This window comes from Spodoptera frugiperda, chromosome 19 (genome assembly GCF_023101765.2).
Source record: "Spodoptera frugiperda isolate SF20-4 chromosome 19, AGI-APGP_CSIRO_Sfru_2.0, whole genome shotgun sequence".
NCBI classification, from domain to species: Eukaryota; Metazoa; Arthropoda; class Insecta; order Lepidoptera; family Noctuidae; genus Spodoptera; species Spodoptera frugiperda.
The window spans coordinates 2,540,411-2,564,030 of NC_064230.1; the positions used below are offsets into that span (position 1 = coordinate 2,540,411).

At 38.6% G+C, this 23,620-nt stretch overlaps 1 protein-coding gene across 25 annotated transcripts in view; it reads left to right on the forward strand.

Annotated features, from left to right (window-relative positions):
- LOC118281272 (uncharacterized) overlaps positions 1–23,620 on the forward strand; it is a 123,450-nt gene that overhangs the window by 68,238 nt on the left and 31,592 nt on the right. For all 25 annotated transcript variants that reach the window (XM_050700829.1, XM_050700835.1, XM_050700836.1 and 22 more), the window contains exons 2-3: positions 14,102–14,743; positions 18,171–23,020. In XM_050700829.1, coding sequence (XP_050556786.1) covers positions 14,102–14,743; positions 18,171–23,020 — 5,492 coding nt within the window. The remainder of the gene's footprint in view (positions 1–14,101; positions 14,744–18,170; positions 23,021–23,620) is intronic.

Sequence of the window (23,620 nt, forward strand, 5' to 3'; positions counted from 1 at the left end):
TGCCCAGTTTAGCTATTACATCCTCTTAGCATAGCTACATAGCACATCTTTAGTGGAAAATCAGCCCTTAAGCTTCAAACCTATCTCAGCTTTGCTTAGTAATCATTTTGCCAACAAAACAATCGGATAACGATTATCTTCATACCCATATATGTCCTAAGTCCTAAGCAGTGAAAGTGATTTTTCCACAAAGTCGGCCGGATATAGGGAGTGCCTTTAAAGGCGTGCTTATCATACACTCATTCGTTTGCTCAATAATATGTGACATACTTCGTGAAAAAGGGCTAAGCAGGTTGTAGGTCTTTTTTTGGAAAGATAAAAGGTTATGGTTGTTTTGTTTAAACTTTCTTTTCTTTGCTGTTTAATGTGGGTGAAAAGGGAAATGTATTTTTTTTCGTTCAAGTTATTTAATAGTAAGTTGTGGTTGATCGTCGCTACCAAGTTGATTATATTGTCATAAGTGTGTCTACCGAGTAATGGGTTTGTTGTTTAATTGCCAGGTTGGGCAATTATTGAAAGAGAGATATTGAATATCGGAGTTTAGTGAAACCGCGCGGAAGTAGCTAGTTAATTTATTGAATGGAGTCTTTATTTTCAAGTGGGGAAAATCATCCATTGACTTCTCTTCGAGGAGTTTTTCGGTTTTACGAAAATGTACTCTATATTTAAAGCTAAAGAGTTTTTTTGTTTAAACGCGCTAGTCTCTGGAACTGCTGGTAATTATTTTTGTGTTGGATAGTGCATTTATCGAGGAAGGCTATCGAGGAATGTATGGAGTCTGGAATTGTATCTGGTTTATGTTAATAAGTGCATCCCATTTTACTAACACAACTGCTGAAAAGTTTGTAAAATGGTATTTATGCACCTCTGGCTACCCCTTCACAGTGTTGCATACACGTTTATGATATAAACGTGTTCTTTTTTAAATTTCTTTATCTAAAAAAAGTCATAAATCAGATACGGTCTAAGTATTAACAAATAGTATTATTTGTTAAATCATTAACATATTATGTTAAGTAACATGAGAATTACTTAATTCTATTTATGTAAAAGTTGCGTGTCTTCACCTCGATAATGGTTGATTAACCTCTTGTCTGTCGGTATATGAGATACAATAGAAAACACTATGTTTTTTTTCTTAAAGTGTGATTCTTCAACTTTTTTAATAGTTTTATTATAACTTTCGTGAGACTTACTAAATTAAGTATTATGTTATCGGCTTACTCACGTAACTGTTTGACGAGGAACTCGACTAGTTTCATGTTATGCTAGAGGCTCATATTCGTGAGCAGCATTCCGCGAAACTAGTCGAGTTCCTCGTTTAACAGTTACTGTGAAAAAACCGAACCGCAAGTGCGACTCGGACACGGGGTCCGGCGGGCAGAAAGTTTTGCTGAGCTTTTTTCGGCTTGGAACTAGCAGTACTCTTAGTATGAGTTCGCTTAACGTTTTACGACATAGAAACGAAAGCGCGTTCGGCGCTCTGATTAGCACAAACGAACCAACCAATCAGAGCGCCGAACGCGCTCTCGTTTCGATTACTTTAAATAAATAAAGAAAACTGATACTAAGAGTACAATTCACGAGATTACTTGTTATTTTTTTACCATTAATTATGCGCCAGAAGGACTTATGTCGAGTGTACAATGTATGTATGTAAAATGCCAAAATATATTTTTGGCTCGCTCTAGCCTAAAGGCTTGATGGACTACAACTTGAGAGGTGTCGTTAGATTCGTATTTACTGTGAGCATACACTGGATTATATTCAAAATTAGTAAAGCAACACGTTTTTGGCGCCAAATTCGAATATTTCTCACTGTCTGCCTAAACGGCTTACGGATTTTGAAGAGGTGATCGTTGATTTTTTTATGTGAGAGTAAACTGGATATTTAATGGTAAACAAAATGGCGGATTTTTGGCGCCAAATTCGAATATTGCAACTCTCTAGCCTGAACGGGTCGATGGATTTCCGCTTTATAGGGGAGTTTGATTGGGTATTTACTGTCAGAGTGTTCACTAGATTTATCAAAATAAAAAAATAATAAAACTAAAATTAAATAACTAAAAACAGTAATTTAAAAAACTAAAAAACCCGACCGCGTTTTTTATAATATTAAAATGAAAAAACCCTGAGAAAGTAATCGTAAAATTTAAGCATTCGGGACCCATTCTAGAAAGCAAGCCGTATGTGCCCTCACAAAGTCTTTATATTTAGAATGGGTCCTAACTGCCGTAGGCATTTTACAGCCATTACCTTTAGGGTTTAGCAATGAAGAACCAGTGGTAGGTTTTAGTTTTTAAATTATTTATTCAAATCATGTCTCACAATAGTCATTACACAATTTAATATTAAAGACAGTCTGAATATATTTCTTGTCTCACTCTAACATAAACACACTCTCGCGTACTACAACCTCTATCTCGCTCGCTCTCTATAAAGCATAATATTATATTGCTTAGTAAAGCAACACACGTTTATACTTATAATGTCATTATAATATTATGTTCACGCTTGTTCTAATTTGTGGGTACGGCAGAGAAGTCTGATAGTTGTATTTTTTAATATGGAGGTAAATTAAAGACTTGTCTTTGATGGTAGACGAACAGCGTCGTCTATGGAAAAAAATCCAGAGAAGTTTCGGGTGTATTGTTGGCCATTTTAACATTAGGATTTTGGAGCTCTGGATTACGGACGAGTTAATGGGTTTACCGGGGCTCCGGCTCGAAGAACAGGAGTAGAACGGGGTGGTTTTTAGTCAGTAAGAGTCTGACACTCCCTCTCACCTCGGGGTTACCGCGGCTCCGGTTCGAAAAGCAGGCGTAGGAACGGAGTGGTTTTTAGTTAGTAAGAGTCTGATACTCCCTCTCCCCTCAGAGAATACATTGGATTTTCCTACCTCACATACGCTTGCGTTAAAGCGTGAGTCTAAGTAGCCGGTTACCAGGCTCAATAATATTGTCAATAAAGTACGTATTCCCAATAATCCTTGTGTGTGCGACCCCCATTGCGGTAAATTCAATAATACTGTAGATTATCCAGAAACACTGATTTTTCACAAATATGGGGAGGCAGGGGTATTGTCAATAATATTGACGTGTGCGGGCGTGCGGCAATATTTTAGTTGAGGAAAAGATTTCAAGGCAGGCGGACGTATCGTGTTATTTGTTCAATCAATGGAAGACGAAAACAGTTTCCTTAAGCGAAAATAGTGTTGATACTGTTGATAATACACTCGGCGTCACAAAAATCGCACCTCTTTAAAAGTTCCCTTCATAATCATTTTAACCCTATTAATCAATGGCAGACATATGACTGTAAGGTATCATTGGAAAGGCAATTCATTTAAGTTTAAGAATAAATCAATGGATTTGGTTTTTTGTTTAGCAGGGAATAAAAAAGCAAGCAAATGCAAATGATTAAAAAGTTACATTTTATTTTATCAGCAAATTAGTCCTTAAAACAACTTAAAACCCAGTGTTACCCTCCCTAGTGCCTTGATGACTGCTTCCATGCTTTCTCTCATGGACGAATTAATGTGACAACAGTCTCTTGAGGAATGTTATCCCATTCTGAATATTTTGACAACATTTTTTTAACGTTACGTGCTGATGAGATCTGTTATGTTTAGGAATTCTAACTGTTGTTAATTTTAAGGTCGTTAAACGTACTTTCAATTGATACCAATATTAATAAGGTGTAATGTATTCGTTACTGGCGGGACATGTTTTAAACTTAAATTTTCCAAGAGGTGCGATTTTTGTGACGCCGAGTGTTGTACCCTTACGGAAAAACATTATTTGTCAGTGTTTATTAAAACATGGGAAACTTATCCAGAATTATGGAATACATCCTGCAAAGCATATCGTGATACAGTTTAGAAAAATAATACGCTTGATAAGTTGCTCAAAATTTATAAAAAAAAAACAAACCAAATAGTATAAGAGAAGACGTAAAGCCAAAAAAATTAATTCCCTACGAACAAATTTTCGGAAACTTAAAGAAGATTCACAAATCGAAAAAAAAATAAAAAAAGTCACAAATTCACTCGTAGTTCATTTATTAGATTAAAGTGATTTAACTCAGCTTTTTTCTCATCCAGTCCTTAATCCATCGTTTCTTTCTTGTTTGCATTTTTTAGTTAATAAAATAAATGCAATACTCAATGCAACGACTTATTTCTTTCTTTCCATTATGTTCAACGTGCGCACATGAATCTAGCTGCGGATCGACTGAGTCAGATCGTACCATGAAAAATTGACAATAATATTGTGTAGTGTGCGGGGATCATTTTATTGATGAAGATATTGACAATCTTGCATTGACAATATTATTGAGTGTGTGCGGCTAGCCTTACGCTTGAGTCCTCCTTACTTGTCACGTGGGTTGGAGATCGCAGTTTAAAAGGTTCAGGTTTATCAGAGAGCGCTGCTGCCTGGTATCTGTTATATGTGTAGTCGCTTTGAGTGCTTTTCCACCTGAGATGTGCTATGCTACGTTGCTGTGGATACGTTTGGCTTCCACCAATCATATTCATTGGTACACATAGCTTAGCACTGATGGAAACGGACTCAGCTAAACTAAGTTTTTTATATGAAAAGGTGCGTGCTATGGATGGTTTCCGTATCTTCCGCGCACAGCTACATAGCTTAGTATTAGTGGAAACGGTCACATACATAGTTTCACAGCTTAGCTATTACATCTTCGTAGCATAGCTACATAGCACATCTCTCGTGGAATAGCAGGCTTAGTCGGCTCTTACAACACCCGCGGAAAGAGAGGCGGTGACAAACTCAACTCAGCCGTTTACAATCATAAGCTTATTAACAAAAGCTCCTCACATACATACGTTAAAAACTGCACATATAATATAAAAGCGGCCTCGCTCATTCACACGGTCAAGTACACTCGCGCTAGTAACTCGCTCAACTTGACTCGCATTATGCTAGTAAGCTCGACTCGTGATGGTCACTGTGATTGATTGTTTTCTGTCAACAATACAAGCATAATTCTAAAGCCAGTTGCTATCCTAATGATGAGATGTAGAAAACCAAGGAGTATTTCTTTTTGAGGGGAGAAAATCATCCAATTAATTCACTCGTCTTGGGCGAGGCGAGAGAGAGTGTGAGACTCTTCCTCCTCCTCCTTGCGTCGTTTATCAGAAAGTGACACATTGAATTGTGGACATTCGGCAACGTGTTTGTAGTATGGGACCGCTAGATGGGAAATAGAGAGGGGCGTGGTTTGTAACGTCCCGCGCTCCCCGTAAAGTGTCACGCATTATGTTAAAGGGAAATCCAGTTATAACATCTCCTCTTTGTATTTGCTTCATGATTAAAACTCTCTTGAGTTTTAACTCGGTAACTTCAATCATTTGCTAAGATTGAGAAAGTTCGAGTCCAATGACCTGTGTGTAAATAGATGTGTAATTATATGTCTTGCGTGTACGCAGTATATGTGTGTTTGAGTTAATATGGACGTAATGTCATGTTTTTATAACCACCTAAAGAGGGAGGTAGGTTTTACCGTGCTATAGTAGTTACTTCAAAGCGGTTTTACTCACTGCTCGGCTCCTATACATCGTAGCGTGATGTTTCCTCGATAAATGGTCTATCCAACACGAAAAGAGTTGTCTACACGGCAACTGATTGCCGCCTAACGTGTAGCGGGTATGATTCCCGCACGCTACAACTCTTTGTGTGATCCACGTATTGTTGTTACGTGTCTGGGTGTCATGTGTATGTGAACTTGTATGTTTGTAAACGCATCCACGACAACGAGAAAATCCTAGTGTGGCAAAGTTTTTTTTAATGTATATTTCAGGAGATTAGGTCATTCAAACAAACAAACAAACAATTAACTAGCTTTTCCGCGGCTTTGAAACCAAAACCATAATTAATCATTATCTTTCTCAGAAATCACACAATCTATTGGTAAAAACCGTACACAGATATGTCTAGTCGTTTTTGAGTTAATCGCATTCAGTCATACAGAAAAACGAAAGGAATCTTCTTTTTAGTATTTGTAAGGATAAAATGACGACAACGGATCTTCCTGTGATAATTTCTGCCAATCATTTACTTATATATGAGGAAAGTCCAAGTATTATGTCCTTAAAGCTTTAACAGTTATTAAACCGGGGAAATACAAACACGGCTTTATTCATTATCCTGCTTATACCATCATCATCCAAGTAATACATAAATAGGTAAATGTGTTTTATTTTTTAAAGGGATTTCTTTTTCGATTTAGTTGCCACCTCAATTTTTTATGAGTCAGGTAATGTACCTAAAACTTTCTCCTAAGTCTGAAAAATACTATACTGAAAAACGCATCAAAATCGGTTAAGCCAAACACGAAATAATCGCGCACAAACATACATACATAAAAACGTACAGGTCAAACTAAGAACTTCCTTTTTTTGAAGTCGGTTGTAGACTATTAATACTATGGATGACTGTTTCGTTGGTCGAGAGATCGCAAGTGCGATTCCCTAACAACCCTTTAAATTCCCAACAAGTAATACCGGGCAAGGGTTGTCGGGTTCAATTCTTGGGTCGGGCAAAGTAAATCTGGGCTTTTTTTCGGTTATTCGTAAAACTTTCAGTAGTAACACGGAATCTGGAATTGTGCCCAGTATACGGCAATAGGGTCACCCCCTATTACATGGGACTTATAACACAAATATTAAAAGTAGATGTACATTGTACAGCGGTATTACGTGCCGTAATGTGCACCTCTGCCTACCCCTTCGGGGAAAAAAGGCGTGATATACTTTGTATGAAGTACTTCGATAGGTCTACATAGGTGTGTAGTATATCTTCAAGCTGTATAAGGTATGGGTGCGTATAGATAACTGTAGTATGGCGAAATGTATTGTTTGCGTTGCTGGTTACTTCAGAAATTGGTTCTTTTGTGAAATTACAGGGCTTTTGGTCCGTTTATGTTGTTCCATAAATGACGAATGATATTTATTTGCAAGTTGCAATCCGATTGCAGTTGAATTGCAATCTGCGTGCAGTCGGTGTGCAGTTCACATAATGCTGGGCTGCACAGTTGACTTGCAGTCCTATTGCAGTCGTGTCAACTGCATTCAAACTGCAATTTGCAGTTGGATAGCACTTAATAGTTAATAGTGACTATAGAATAGAATTGAAATCTGTTGCTCCACTCAGTTGTCTCCTTTGATATAAGTTTAATTAGACCTTATTATCTTGTGTATTTCTTACTAGCTACTTCCGCGCGGTTTCACCCGCTCTGCTCGGCTCCTGTTGGTCATAGCGTGATGTTTTATAGCCTATAGTCTTCCTCGATAAATGCACTATCCAACACAAAAATAATTATTCAAATCGGACCAGTAGTTCCGGAGATTAGCGCGTTCAAACAAACAATCAAACAAACTCTTCAGCTTTATAATATTAGTATAGATGTAAAAAAATCACGGTTTACTCACGTATAAATATTAATGGAGAAAAGCCCTAATAGTTTGGAGTCACAGAGGGACTGTGATTTTTTGTTATATAAAAATAAATTTAGTTATATAAAAATATTTCTTTTTCATTTCATGGACCATTTTTTACCCAACTGCGCCAGAAGGAGGGTTATGTTTTTCGAGAGTATGTATGTATGTATGTATAATTGTTTGGCACGCTCTACAGCCTAAACGGCTTTATGGATTTTGGCTTGATAGGGGTCGTTTGATTCGTATCAACTGTGAGAGTGACAATAGATACGTATAATAATCAAAATATAAAAATAATAAAACTAAAAGAAAATAAAATAAAGTAATTTGAAAAACTAAAAAGCTTTCTTGTTTTAGGGTTTTTTTCATATTATTAAGAAGAAACGCAGTCGGGTTTTTTAGATTTTCAAATTACTTTATTCTGTTTATCGGACCACTAGTGGTCCACAGACCACTGATCTAGACTATTTAAAAATATCTCCTCTTAACATTTTAAAGTAACATGATTCACCAACTATTTCCCTTAAGCAAACTACATATGATTCAATTTCAATAGTTAAAACTAAAGTAACACGGTAACTATCTTTACTTTGCTTACTGCGCCCATTTCCTGTCCACCTCATTTCACTAATATGGCGCAATGATACCGTATCATCGCACACCTATATTGACGGAAAACTGTGGAAAATTTTACACGTGTAGCTATATTTGTTGGTGGTACCATCAGCTCGCACAGAGCTTCAAAATAAGCATCGGTGACACGCGCGATACGCACCCCAATTGATGCAATAGCTGAGCGGATAGATTTATTTTACTGTTCGATGAATGACTTCACATGGGTAGCATATTCAGTAACAGTTTTATATTGACGAGTAAAAGTGTTATTTTATAACCTATTTACAGAAATAAATATCATTAATCATTTAACATGCTATCTGACTGCCTTGTTGGTCGAGTCGTCGCAAGTTCGACTGCCGGACAAGGGGTTTTAGGTTTTGATTCCCGGGTCCGTCAAAGTATTACTGGGCTTTTTTCGGTTATTCGAAATTTCTCAGTAGTAGCACGGAGTCTGGAATTGTGGCCAGTATAATATGGCAATAGGCTCACCCCTATTACATGGGACTTATAACACAAATGGTGAAAAGTGGGTGTACCTACATTGTATAGCGGCATTACGTGCCGTAATGTGCACCTCTGCCTACCCTTTCGGGGATAAAAGGTGTGACGTTGCATATGACATTGCATTGCTTCTCTATCGCATTAGGTTTAACCTGTAATGAATAGTAGTGATAGATCTAAGTATGAAAATAAATAAATATATATTTTTGTGGCGGCAAACGAGCAGACGGATCACCTCACAGTAAGCATTCGGTGCCGCGTATGAACGGACATTCACAGCACCAGAAACTGCGTTTTCGACATTAGTTTTTTTTAAAAAAAAACCTTGCCTTACCCTAGTATGTTCTCCTGTGTCGTGGGTGCGTTTACAAACATACAATTTCACATGCACATGACACCCAGACCCGGAACAACAATTTGTGGATCACACAAAAAGTTGCTCCGTGCGGGTATCGAACCCGCTACACATTGCACGGCAGCCAGTTGCCCAGCCACCACGCCAACCGTGCAGTCAAGTTACTTTTAGCGAGAGAAGTCATTAGATGAGTTTCCCCCTTAAAAAAAGCAGTATATTGCCCGCGGCTATTGTTTATGTAGAAGATGTCCTTAACTAAGATATATCGGTTTATAAAATGCCTTTGCCAAAAATAAATTAATATTTATATCAAATTAACGCTTACGAAACACATTATCTGGACTAATAAATAAAATTGGAATGTCTGTTTGTAATATTGACCATGCATATGAATATACATACGATACATATTGAAAAAGAGTAACCTATGGAGTTTCTTGCTCGTTGTTCTCTATAGGAATCTACGCTTTGGAACGAGCAAATAGAGCAACTAGAGAACTGACCGACAGACTGACGTACGAAAAGTGCCTCCCTGGTCTATTTGAAATAGTCAATTCTGACTTTTGACATAAATATACCAAAAAAACATTTTGGTCTATCTGTTTGTTCCGGTTAATCTCTGAAATGGCTGGATAGATTTTGACGGGACTTTTATTGGGAGGTAGCTGATGTATTACGCAGTAACTTAGGCTTTTATTTTAGTAAATAAAGTCACAGAGTCGTTATCTACGCGAGCGAAACTGCAGGCATCAGATAGTTTATAATAATGAGCGAATTGACTGATTTATTTACCTTATTTAAATTGACCTTAGGATTAATTTGATGTTGAAATTTTAATGGCTGCAGATTCACGCAAACAGTTTAGGTAGATGTGACAATAAGCTTATATGGTGTAGATATTGTCCAGTCAACTGATGGTAGCGGTGACTGTCCAGGCGACACACGTACTTAGGTATCATCATGAGCTAATGTTCACATGTAAACAGCAGCTCATGTAAAGAGATTGTCCAGTCAACTGATGGTAGCGGTGACTGTCCAGGCGACACACGTACTTAGGTATCATCATGAGCTAATGTTCACATGTAAACAGCAGCTCATGTAAAGAGATTGTCCAGTCAACTGATGGTAGCGGTGACTGTCCAGGCGACACACGTACTTAGGTATCGTCATGAGCTAATGGTAACATGTAAACAGCAGCTCATGTAAAGAGATTGTCCAGTCAACTGATGGTAGCGGTGACTGTCCAGGCGATACGTACTTAGGTATCGTCATGAGCTAATGTTCACATGTAAACAGCAGCTCATGTAAAGAGATTGTCCAGTCAACTGATGGTAGCGGTGACTGTCCAGGCGATACGTACTTATGTATCGTCATGAGCTAATGTTCACATGTAAACAGCAGCTCATGTAAAGAGATTGTCCAGTCAACTGATGGTAGCGGTGACTGTCCAGGCGACACACGTACTTAGGTATTGTCATGAGCTAATGTTCACATGTAAACAGCAGCTCATGTAAAGAGATTGTCCAGTCAACTGATGGTAGCGGTGACTGTCCAGGCGACACACGTACTTAGGTACCTGTGGTTTGTTATTGCGTCTTGTTTTTATTTGCCTATAGGCATCATTACGGACATAAGGTTCTTTCGTAAGTACTTAATAAAAGTCTACCGCAAAGGTCAAGTAAGGTCATAATAAATTCTCTTAAAAAAATTGTGTCATTCAACATTTTTTTATTGCAAAAGTTTTGTGTAAAGACATACTTGAATCTTGATCAACAAGGTACTTTATAATTCTTTTATATATTGTTATGTGAGGAGATAAGTAAACGGGCGGATCACCTGACAGCAAGTCGTCAACACAGCCTTTTTTTATAGTATAAGCCGGTAAACGAGCAGACGGATCACCTGATGGTAAGTTATCGCCGCCGCCCATGGTCATTCGGAACACCAGAGACGTTACAAGTGTGTTGTCGGCCTTTTGGGGGTTAGGAATTTAAGGGTTGTTGGGGAATCGGGGATAGGAAAGGGGGTAATTAGGCCTCCGGTAACCTCACTCACACAACGCAAGCGTTATTTCACGTCGATTTTCTGTGAGGCCGTGGTTTCACTCCGGTTGAGTCGGCCCGTTCGTGCCCAAGCATGGCTCTCCCACTCCCACTTGGGCGACGTTTTATTTTTTAAAAGTAAAAAAATCGTTTATTTCTGTTAGGCCGTGGTATCAACTCAAGTAAGATTAATGACAAATAATCTTATGCAATTCTTTGACAATACTTAATTCATACATCATAGTAAAAATTGCAATATTTTACCAACGAGTCGTATATTGCACACATGACAAACTGGTTGGTTAAAATTAAGTAATGTGTTAAGTACTTCTTGTAAATATGTTAAACGAGTTATGTTTACATTGTAAGTTTATACTTTAAGTTCGTATTAAAATTTTTGTATGCCCAATCTTATACCATATGGGGAAACCTTTTATGACTTAATTTAAACCACATATTTGTTATTATCTTGGCTGACGATATACGAAAAATTAGCGTAATAGGCCCAGTAGGTAAGCTAAAAAGTGCATTATTCTCTTTGAGCTAATTTGAACACTCTTCACACAGGAAACCAGCTCAATCGACGCTTGCGTTGTGAAAAGCCGTGTGAGTGAGCTTACCGAAGCCCCGATCTTCTCTCCGCGAAGTTTAGCATTTGTAACTCCTCTAGTGTTGTGGGTATCCTTGTGCGACGCCTATTGCTTACCATCAGGTGATCCCTCTACCCGCCATGTCTCATAAAACATAAGGCACCTTGCCAGCGCACCCACATTCAGCAAGCATGGCGTTTAATGCTCAAACCTTCTCCGTGTGAGAAGAGGCCTTTGGTCACCAGTGGCCGCTTATAGGCTGTTGATGTGACGTGTGTTGTGTTACCGACCACTCATTTAACAATCCGTGCTTGTAGACACATATTTAATCTTTTATTTCCATTTTTATTGCAAGATACTTGTTGACATACCTTTTGATATTTCTCGATTTCAAGGCTTCACGTGTCGTGCAATGTTATTATTTTTTATCCTCAATTCTACTCGAGTTATTGGTGACAAAAAGTAGGTAATGAATGATTGGACTGCAATGAGTTATTTAAAGCATGATTGTGAAATAAGTCTGAGTTGTATTGAATCTATTCTAACTACGTCGCCACCCGTATTCTTGTAATATTTCGTTGTAGTACTTGCTAAGTATCAGAGATGGTGCTGAAGGTGAAATATATTTTTCCTATTTTCCTGCTTTTCTCTTGAATGTTTTCGTCTCTTTTCTTTGCTATAAACCTCACGGAGTCTGAGACCTTTCCAACGAATTCAAAACCGTGGAAATCGGTTCGTACGTTCTGGAGTTATAGCGTCAGGAAAGAAAACCCGACTTATTTTTATATTATAGATAAAATCGTATCTATGAGCCTAATGGTATTTGCGATAGCCGACTAAAAATATGTATAGAAAACTCAATGAACGAAAGAATAAATTAGGTTAACGTCCACAGGCCCGCATCGTACGCAACGGATTTTAGTTTAAATGATAAATGATAAATGATATTTATTTCTGTAAATAGATTATAAAATAACACTTTTACACGTCAATATTTCAAATAGCTAGATGAGGCCGGCATTTCCTATCCGACTACTCTGAGAAGAAATGCCGAAACAAACTCAGAGGTCATAGTCTCTTTTAAAGTCCAGACAAAATCAATTAAAGATGTCGGAGAACCGTGCAAGTTTATTCTGTAGTGGTCTTTTGAGGAAAGAACCACAGCAGTTTAAGCGGACCTGTTCAGATGGCAGCACGCATGTGTCAGTTTACAATGAGCTCAGCTGACGGCTGTTGCTGAATGATCCGACGAACAATACCAACCAAAAGAACATTTGGGTAGGCCACACAAATGCTCACACTGTCAGAATATAATTAACTAAAAGTGAAATGACTAGGCAAACTCTCGCACGGTCCTCAAACTAACAATTTTAAAAATAATATGTTAAAAATAAAAATAAAAAATATCGAATGATATTAATGTATATCATGTCAAATTGTATAAAAATGTAACTTGTGTTACAAACATGTCAACATGACCTGTGTGGACATTATAGCGGCTCACTCCCAAGCCTGACTATCATCTAAGTAGTCTTTAATTTTATAAAAAGCTTTACTATACAGTTTTTCTTTAATAACATTTTTAAATTTATTCAGGCTCAAACTTTGAATATCGCTGGGAATTTTATTGTAAAAGCGTATGCATTGACATCTGAACGAACCACTTATTTTCTTAAGTCTAGTAGTGGGAACAATATATTTGTTTTTACTTCTAGTGTTTATATTATGTATATCACAATACTTTTTGAATAAATTAATGTTTTTGTGAGCATACACTACATTTTCATAAATGTATTGAGAAGGAACAGTCAATATATTAATTTCTTTAAATAGTTCCCTAAGAGAGTGCCTCGGACTAAGATTATAAATTGATCGAATGGCTCTTTTCTGCAGCACAAAGACAGACTGAATGTCAGCAGCATTTCCCCACAGGAGGATACCATATGACATGATACTATGAAAATAACTAAAGTATACTAATCGCGCTGTATTTACATCGGTCAAGTTTCTAATTTTTTTAACGGCATATGCTGCAGAGCTGAGTCTTTTCGACAACTTATCTACGTGTGGAGCCCACTGTAGCTTAGCGTCCAGAGTTATACCTAAAGTTTGTTTTGTATAGAAACTCATACAACTGCGTCCACTGATCCGCATCGTACGGACCGCTCATCGGCAATGCCTACATGCGATGCGTACCGATGACGTCATACGGAATGCCGATGCCAAAAATCCGAGTGAAAGTGGTATCGGCAATCCGAACGCTGTCGATACAGTGGACGCAGTTAATCCGTTTGATGCGATCCGTCCGATGCGTACGATGCGGAACTGTGCACGCTTACCAATTTTAACGTAGGTCAGTGTCAATCTCTTAAGCTAACCTTAAGTTTTTAAATATCTCGGTCAACTAGTGCTTAAATGTCACTTAGTTCATAAGACATATTTAAGAAGGATAAACAGATACTACTTACACCTTAAGCGTTTATAACTAAGATGTATATTTAAAAACTAACATAATATTTTTCTATTGTTTCAGAACACCAAATCGGGTCCAACAATCGTACCCTGGGGCACTCCGACCATGATTTCACGAACTTCCCGTCCGGCGATTCTAATACCAACGTATTTGCACCCCAAACCACCGTATCAGCTCACCCATTACCCGTAGACAATCAACAGCCATTGCAAAACGAAAAAAAACCTGAAAAAATGATACCAAGCGTATCGAAAGCCTCACTAAACACCGAAGACGACTTTGACGTTAACGAATATTTCGCCCGATTACACGGAACCCGTTACGTTAGCGCTCCCATAAATAGTAATCCGGATGAAAACGCTAACTTAGACGCTGAGGAGAACTTAGAAGAGATTAACTTAAACGACGATAAAGTTACAGAGCCTCAACAGAGTCTGACGGCAGATATAGCGCAGAATTTCTCCCAATTACCGACCGTTTTGCCTCATGTTGCTAGCGCGGTGTTCAGCTCGTTTTCCAATATGCTTAGTTATAAAAGTAGGGAACAGACCCCTGATGATAGGCAGCAGGAGTCCTTCCAAACTGGTGCAGGCCCAGTTGGTTCAGGGTTTGTTGGGCAGAGTCTGTCTGTTGATGCGGCGTTGGTGGCTGAGGAAACGCCTAAGGATGTTGCGCCGCCGCCTAAGGAGATTGGGAATGCTGGTGAGTTGGTTTTCTTGTACTTTTTTTTTTAAGAGGAGAATGGGAGTGTGGTGTTGCGTGTGTACATGTTTTAGTTAGCTAAAAAAACGCGGTTTACACACGTACATTAAAGGAGAAAAGCAGCCTACGGGAGATTACGCGACATGCGACATGCGCCGCTTCTGTGCACGCTGCTCATGATGAAGAGTTGGCCTATGACTCGAAACTAGTATAGCTTTCCTCCATTAATTTACGTGAGTAAACCGTGATTTTGAGTTAATATAGTATGTCTCACGATACTTATTTCGACTTAGAGTAATTTTTCAACCTGAAAACCTAATAAAATTCTGAGAGGGCAATATCATCCAATGAATTCTCCCGCCTTGGGCGAGGCGAGAGGGAGTGTCAGACTCTTACCGCCGTACTCAGAGTCATTTAATAGTTGCTTAACCCAGTCCTTAGCAATTGTTTTCGAAACAAAATCGTTACTAAGGATTAGTTTAAGTTATCATTTATGTCTCTGAGTACGGCAGCTACTGACTAAAAACCACCCCGTGCCATACTCCTGTTTTGAGCCGGAACCCCGGTAACCCGTTAGGTTGTCCGCAGCTCCAGGTTACTAGACACCTAAACTCACATTCCCATTGAACATTTTATTCGAAAGGAAAGGCTCGAAAAGCAGGAGTAGGAACGGGGTGGTTTTTAGTCAGTAAGAGTCTGACACTCAGGCATTGGATGATTTTCCACCATCAAAAAAATACATTTTATTGTATCAACTTAATTTTGTACTCACAAATAACATGAACATCTGTCGGAACAAGCGATGGTTTTCCATTGACCTTACTAGCGGGTCACGCTAGGGGTCATGGTGTCTCGCCGTGAGAACACCATGGTTGGCAATAGTAGTACCCTTTACCTTTATATGTTTGTTGTTTTGTTACTAATATTATGTGTATTGTAAATGCGAAAGTCTTCCACTGTTTTGTTTATTTAAGTTTATTAATTTTGTATAACTTCATTGCAAGCTTAACATTAGGGCTGATGCCTGATCCGGAGCTGCGGGCTACCTAGCGGGTTTACCGGGGCTCCGGCTCGAAAAGCAGGAGTAGGAACGGGGTGGTTTTTAGTCAGTAAGAGTCTGACACTCCCTCTCGCCTCGCCCAAGGCGGGAGAAGTCATTGGATGATTTTCGCCCCTTAAAAAAAGCTTAGAGAACATGTATTTCTACCCTGCCCTCACTATACGGCTAGCGTAAAATGTCAATAATACTTTGCCCGACTTAGTACATTTACTATTAGATTACATAAATCGAAAGGGAAGGGGAGACATTTTCTAAAACTGCCGCGTGTCACAAACACCTTATAATAAGTTTGTGGCAACGAGTTGACGTGTTAAATTATAGTTTTAGGGTTATAGTACAATGTGCGTTTACATTAATTAACGTTATTTTTCAAAATTCACTATAATCCGAAATTATTCAACTCAACAATTGGGTAGTTCCCTCAGTCAAAAATAAGTTATTTCGCCTCATTAATACAATCAAACATTCAAAAATCAAATTTTTTTTAACCTGACGGCATCGTAACGCACTGTTTCCGACAAAATTCATAGAAAATATCGTTTATGCCAAAAAAAGTATTGAATTTGTCTAGTAGGAAACTAGTCTAAGTCATTTCCAAGTATAAAACGTACATACCTAGAAGTGAGATCACGCGATATTTCAAATAATTATATCTTCGAAACTATTTGTTTCCGTCATAAAATAAAAATACGTGTGTAATATTTTAAAATAATATACCAGACAAACATTAAAATAAAAATTAGGTACTCATCTACCCTATTAGATTTGGTCCGTATCGGGACGTGATCTGATTCGGATTCGGTTTACCGGGTATCCGGCTCGAAAATCAGGAGTAGGAACGGGGTGGTTTTTAGTCAGTAAGAGTCTCACACTGAAGTCATTAGATGATTTTCCCTTAAGTCTTTTACTGCCAATAGAAAACTGTTAAAGGCAAATCCTCCGCTAACGTCGGTCACCGGTGACCACCACGGCGTTCAATGGGTTAAAAAAAATCGTGACGTGACCAGCAATGAAAACGAACGCCAGGCGAGTCCAACACTCAATTGCCAACATAATTGCTAGACTGCACGGCGCAGGTTAGAAAACTGGAAATACATAGATACTTATTGCAGTCTTATCTCTGTTGAGTTTTCTTTGAAACGGTTCGGTAGCGTAAGACAAAATCAAATCAAATGACTTTAATGCATTAAATTTTTTTATGAAACAAACGTGCAGACGTGTCGCCTGATAGTAAGCAATCGCCGCCCCGTGGACACTTGAAACACCAGAGGCGTTGCAAGTACGTTCCGGCTTTTTGGGGGTTAGGAATTTAAAGGTTGTTGTTCGGGAATCGGGGATTGGGAAGGGGGGAATTGGGCCTCCGGTAACCTCACTCACACAACGAAACACAACGCAAGCGTTGTTTCACGTCGGTTTTCTGTGAGGCCGTGTTATCACTCCTGTTCACTTTTGAAACGTCAAATTGAATTATCCGTCAGTCCGTCCGTCAGTGAAGCTAGGTGCTCGTTCCAAAGTGTAGCTTCGAATGGAGAAGAACGAGCGAGAAACTCCAACAAGGCAAACTAAGAACCTCTTAATTTTGTGATGTCGGTTAAAAAGATTGGGAAACGGAAAATACATAGACAACCTTTTTAAAATCTAGTTCAAACCACTCAATCTAAGGAGAAAGCTTGAAGACTTTATCAGCCAATTATCCTGCCCACTTAACTTCAGATCTTGTCTACTTGGTACTTGAAAACCAGTCCAGCTAGGAACCAATTATGACTGATTAGTTGAATATATTAATGCATAATCTAAACTGGTTCGCTCTTGTCGGAAAATGGTGGAAAATTTTCTCGGAACGAACTAGTTATGTCGTGTTTTATAGCTTGTCTTAACAACCTATCTTTATTTATATAACGACCATAATACAGCCGATTTTTTTAACACTTTCCAAAATTTTTTGAGATTTAGGTATCATTCAAACATTATGGTATGTATTTTTGGAGTAAAAAACTTTACAAAAAACAATAACCGACTTTACAGAAGAAAATCGGTTAAAAAGAACACTGAAATGGTCAAAATAACTTTTATTTCGGAGGTCGGTATTAAATAAGAAACAAACAATAATGAGAAACTCCGACTTTCGAAATCAAAGTCATTTGATCCTTTTAATGTTTTTTTAACAGATTTTCTTTAGAAGTCGGATTTTTTTGGAAAAAGTTTTGTTTTATTTAAAAAAGGTTTTTTTTTTTTAAGAAATTAATGTTTGAATGTTATCTATCTGTCAGAAAAAAAAATGGCAGATGATAAAAAACAGGCGGTATGAGGACCAAAATATATTAGTATGAATTTCCTAATCCTAACCATTTTTTTCTTTTGTTACAGGTGCATCCAACTTCAGAATAACATCGAAAAAGAGATACGCTCAAATACCAGGCTTGAGTTCAGGCACCAATTTCGAAACTTTACAGAAAATTGAACTCAATCCCCTAACGAAAAACGTTACAAATTACTTTGTACCCTCATACGAGGAAAAAGCCGAAGAGCCCACAGGAGCACCGTCTCAAACGACTGAACCGCCCAAACATGACACTTATGATATTTTCAGTCCAAAACCCGAGGCTAATGCAAGCGATTTTCAATCTAATGCCTTTAATATTACTATGGATAATGATTCGAAATCGTTTGACGAACGCTTGCCTCCACCAACGTCATACGCTACGCAAGGAAATACAACGATTCCTCCACCACCAATGTTCTCTTCTCAAAGAACATCTTCACAGTCAGCCAAGTCTGTACTTCCCCCGTCAGTAGCAAGGCGAATTGGATCTAATCACCCAGTAATAAAGCCTCAAACTGTCCAAACGTTTAACACTGAAAATATATTTGTGCCAACATTTGACCCAACGGCCTTTTCCAATGAACCAGCTCAAGCTATAGGATCTTCGTTCGGCGAAACACATTCCCAATCGTTTGATAGCCAAATTGTAACCCAACAGCCAACGTCTCATAGCCAAGATGCTGCATTAGCCAACGTGCCAAGTATACCACCTCCAGCTCAATTCACGCAACCAACTTCAGCATTCACCGCACCGCCAACATTGCCACCACCGCCTTCAAACATACCAACCAACCTACCAGCACCTCCAATGTTTGCGCCAACACCACCATCAGCTGCATCAATATTTACGCCTCCAAAACCAGAGGATGACTCAAAATCAGCTACGGAATCTGTACCACCCAACATTTTTGCGCCAACACCACCGACGCAAGTCCCACCAGGGCCAATAAAACCGCCAACTATAGGACCCCCGCCAAGTATTGGACCACCGTCATTCTTCAGTCCACCTCCAGTGGAACCACCAACTCTTTACAGTGCAGATAATAAACAGTGTCAGTCACATGTATCAGAGCCTCCCAAGCCTTTGGCAGAACCGCCAAAAGCTACAGGAACTGTGAATTACAGGCTCAACAAGAAACGGCCTCAATATTATTCAGGACCCATCGAAGGCGTTGGATCTATCAGTAACAGTGTGAAACCTATCATAGCTCCAGTCGATCCAGTAACATTCCATGGAGCTATGTTCACACCAGAACAGCCAGCTGACTTAAACGTGCCATCTTCAGTTCCATTTGATATAAGTAGCCCAGCGGAAACTGAACCTTTAGTGCCTCCGGATAGCGCTCAAACTCTCATAAACGCACCAACTCCAGTTTTTGATATAAGCCAGACGGCTCCATACCAGCATTTTGATATTGTTAATCCTGAACCGCAGACAGCATATAATACAGCCTTCGATCTGAGTCGACCAACAACAGAAAACTATGAACCAGTGGAACAGAAAGAATCTAAAGGCTTCGGTATAATTGGGTCACTAAAATCTAAGTTAAGCAGCATAGACATCAATAAGATCCAACATAGCGTGACGACGTTCTTCGATCCGGCTTACAATGTCACACCGAAGCAAGATAACACTGCACACCAAAATGTGCCTTATGGCACCAATCCTTATCAGCCTCAGACGAATCTGGAAATATTTGTGGCAAACCCACAGCAACACAGTCAATATGGCTACGATTATCAACATCAATCCTTGTATTCTAACAATGAGTATTATAGATATCCAAATTTCCAAAATCCTGGGCAACCTGGTGCTGGTCACTGTTCCAATGAGCATCATTACCCAAGTCACTCGCACCATCCACAATCCTATGGCAACAGCCAACATGGATTCGGGCATCAACCAATGAATTCTATGTTTCACTCTTCAAACGTGAATACACCAGGAGAGAGTATCAAAATGAGTGTCGAACCAACTAATGTCAACCACAATGTAATGTCTTTCAAAGAAACTCAGAGTTATAAAGCTGAAAGGCAAATGGATGAAAATGTAGCGAGAGCTGGACCTGAAGTTTCCAGACTTCTACAAAGCACTACGTCTATAGAAGAACGTTTCGCTACAAATTTCTTTGACAACCAATACGTTAATCCTACAGAACCTATAAAACAAGCCCATGATACGCCTCGAGAAATTCCACCAATAGGGCAAGACAGGACGTTTGTAAAGGATGCATTTGAACCAATCAAACAAGACGCTCAAAATGTTGAACCAGTAGCGATGTTCAATCCGAACACTATAAATCTATTTGCTAACTTGAAAATTGATAGCAAGGGTGATGATAACGAAACGACGATGTTTACTAAAAGCTTTGAAAGTGAAGAGAAACAAAGCATATCAACTGATGACGCACAAAGCGTAGATATATTTGCTAATGTTAAAAATGAGAGTGACAAATCTCAAGAAAGTGAATCAAAATTATTCCCAGCTATGGATGCTAAAGCTAGTGTCCAAAGTTTCAACGAAGATACGAAGCCTAACTTATATCCTTATGAAAGGAAAGATATTAGTTCTTCAAAGGATAATTTACTTGATTCTTTGACTAAAGATGATGCTACAATCTTAGGTGTCTCATCTGTACCATTATTTGGTCTTAGTCCATTGGTTGTGGAACAATCTAAAGAAGCTGTTGCTTCGGAAATTATCACAAATGCACCTGAAAGAAATGCAAGCACTAGTTTCTTTGACCATTCACAAAAGTTAGAAGACTATGGTGCTAAACACGCTGATGTGTTAAACAGAAACGCTAGTTTCAGTTTCTTCGAAAATATCCCAGCGCCTATACAAGACGAGAAACGTGAATCAGTTTCGGACATCAAAATGACAAATTTCTTCGAGAATGTGAACGTTATTGATCAAATTGTGAAAGATGATACTCTTGATACTAAGGACGATTTAGAAAAAGACATTAAAACGGACATTCAAAGTACAACACAAGATGAAGAAGAAAATGCTTCAGAATTAAGCATTTGCGAGACTTGCAGAGAAGTGAATAAGCCAGAAGATAAAGAAGAAGACCAAGATGTGACGTCACAGCTTATAGAAAACATTACAGCTCCAATACAACTATCTAACCCAGTTGAGGCCACTCTAACTGAGACCCCTGTTTTAGAACCAGCTAGTACTGATCAGGAGACCTTTAACGCTGGTCAATTTGAAGAAATATCCCATATTACTGAAGAAACGATAGAAACTATACAAGTACAATCTGCTATAGAACTGCTTGATGATGTTGGTGATATAAATCCTATGAATTATGGTTGGAACGAAAGTGCACTAAAAGAAGACTACGATTTCAATATCGATCCTAATCAGATAGGGTTCTTCGGCAAGAAATCTCTCTTCTTTGACAAAGGTGCTGCTACAGAAGAAATTGAGAATGAGAAGAATTTGTTAGCAAGAGAAATGAGCGTTCCTTCTGCGCCACCGGCTGAAGAAGAAGAAGATTCGAAATCTGATGAGACTGGAGTTCTGGATGTGAATTCTATTGAACAAGACGCTAAAAAGGACTTCCCTCTTTTCGAAGAGTTTGTTATAGAACCTTCAGGAAACGATGACGATAATTTTAAAGAACAGGAGAGGTCTGAAGGCGTCCTAGACTCGTTTACAGACAGAATAGAAAAATACAAAAGCTTAGAGCCTGAATGCGATTCAGCAAGTTATTCCTTCTTCCAAAACCTTCACCCTATAACCATGACATCATACTTTGATACGGGAAATTACGCTGTTGAAGCCCACTACAGGAACTCGAAGTCGCGACCAGCTCCTACTTTGAGCATACCACCAGGTTTTGAAGAAGAATATAAGAGAAGACTAGCATTAGCTATACAGAGAGAAGAACAGTTGAGGAATGAAATGGTTGTAGTACCTGATACTGCTACTCAAACGAAGACTACATCTGTGGCTACTTACTGTTCTTCTAGAATGGCTGCTAGCTACAACTGCCCCCCTCCCCCTGTAGGGTTTAATATTGAGACTAATTTGTCCAACATAGTTAGAGATGAAGGTGAAATTACACCAGAAAATGTAACACCAGCCGTATTAACTGCAGATGATGATAAACCACCGGAACGTACAAGCGATAATGAGACTAAACTACCTGAATTTGCGAACGTTTTCGGTTTAAAACCGGTTGATGATATAGAAGATAGGAAAGAGCAAGAATCTACAGGAGATTTGAAAATAGATGAACAGAAAGTACTGCCGACATTCCAAGCGTTTGCTGCTAGCAAACCTGATAATGAAGAAAAACATGAAGAGAAACTACCGGATCCAATAAATTTCTTTACAGACACAACTGCGAACGATCCTCCCGAAACATTCAGCCGCCTAGCTAGCTATTTCAGTACCCCACCTAAAACAGAACACGCGAAATCTTTTTTTGAATTAAGCCAAAGCCAAAACCACTATAGGCACGCTACTACAGAACAAAAAACTAAAATTAACAACTTAATCAAAGACTTAACATCGGTTCAAAATTTAACTCCGAACAAAGATCAAAATGTTAAACAAGTAAATTATTTCACAATAGAATACGACACCGTGTTATCAGAATTTAAACATGATGAAGTTTTTAATAAAGAATCGGCGGATACGAACGAAGATGTGAATTTAGATAGGCTTTTTACAAATTGTAGGTATTGTACGGAAATTGTGAATACTAGTTTTACTTTTAAGACTGCTGTTAATGAGACAGCTGATCAAGGGACTAATACAGCACCGACTAATAATAATATGGAACCCCAGAAAAGGGCCGGTCGTGGTTCCGTAACTGTCAATTTCGACGGTGTCGCCATACAAGAAGATAACAATGACAGCCTTTTGGGCGAAGCTGAGGTAATTATTGGTCTATTTATGTGTTAGAGATATGGATAAAAGGTCTTAGTATCATGTTAGAGCCGAATTTCTTTAGGGTGCTTTTCTATCAGAGATGTGCTATGCTACGTTGCTGTGAATGTGTTTGGCTTCCACCAATCATATTCATTTACTGATGGAAACGAACTCAGTTATGTTTTTAATATGAAAACATGCGTGCTATGGATGGCTTCCCTACTATCGATACATCGCATACTCAAACTGCGCATCTTCCTCGCACAACTACATAGCTTAGTATCAGTAGAAGCGGTCACATAGTTTCACAGCTTAGCTATTACATCTTCGTCGCATCACTACACAGCACATCTCTGGTGGAAAATTCTGACACATAGGCAAGTGCCTAAGACGCCATGTTACGGGCGACGCGAGACGCGTGTGCCCAAATGCCCATTGAGTGACTGACGCTAAAATAAATTATAGGACACCTATTTGGTGCTTGTCTAGCGTGCTCACTAGATTTAATACGCTTCTGTTATACGTATTATAAATGCGATATAGTCTTATTACGTACCAGGTATAAAATAGAATATAGGTAAATATTAAATAGGATAAATGTGCGTT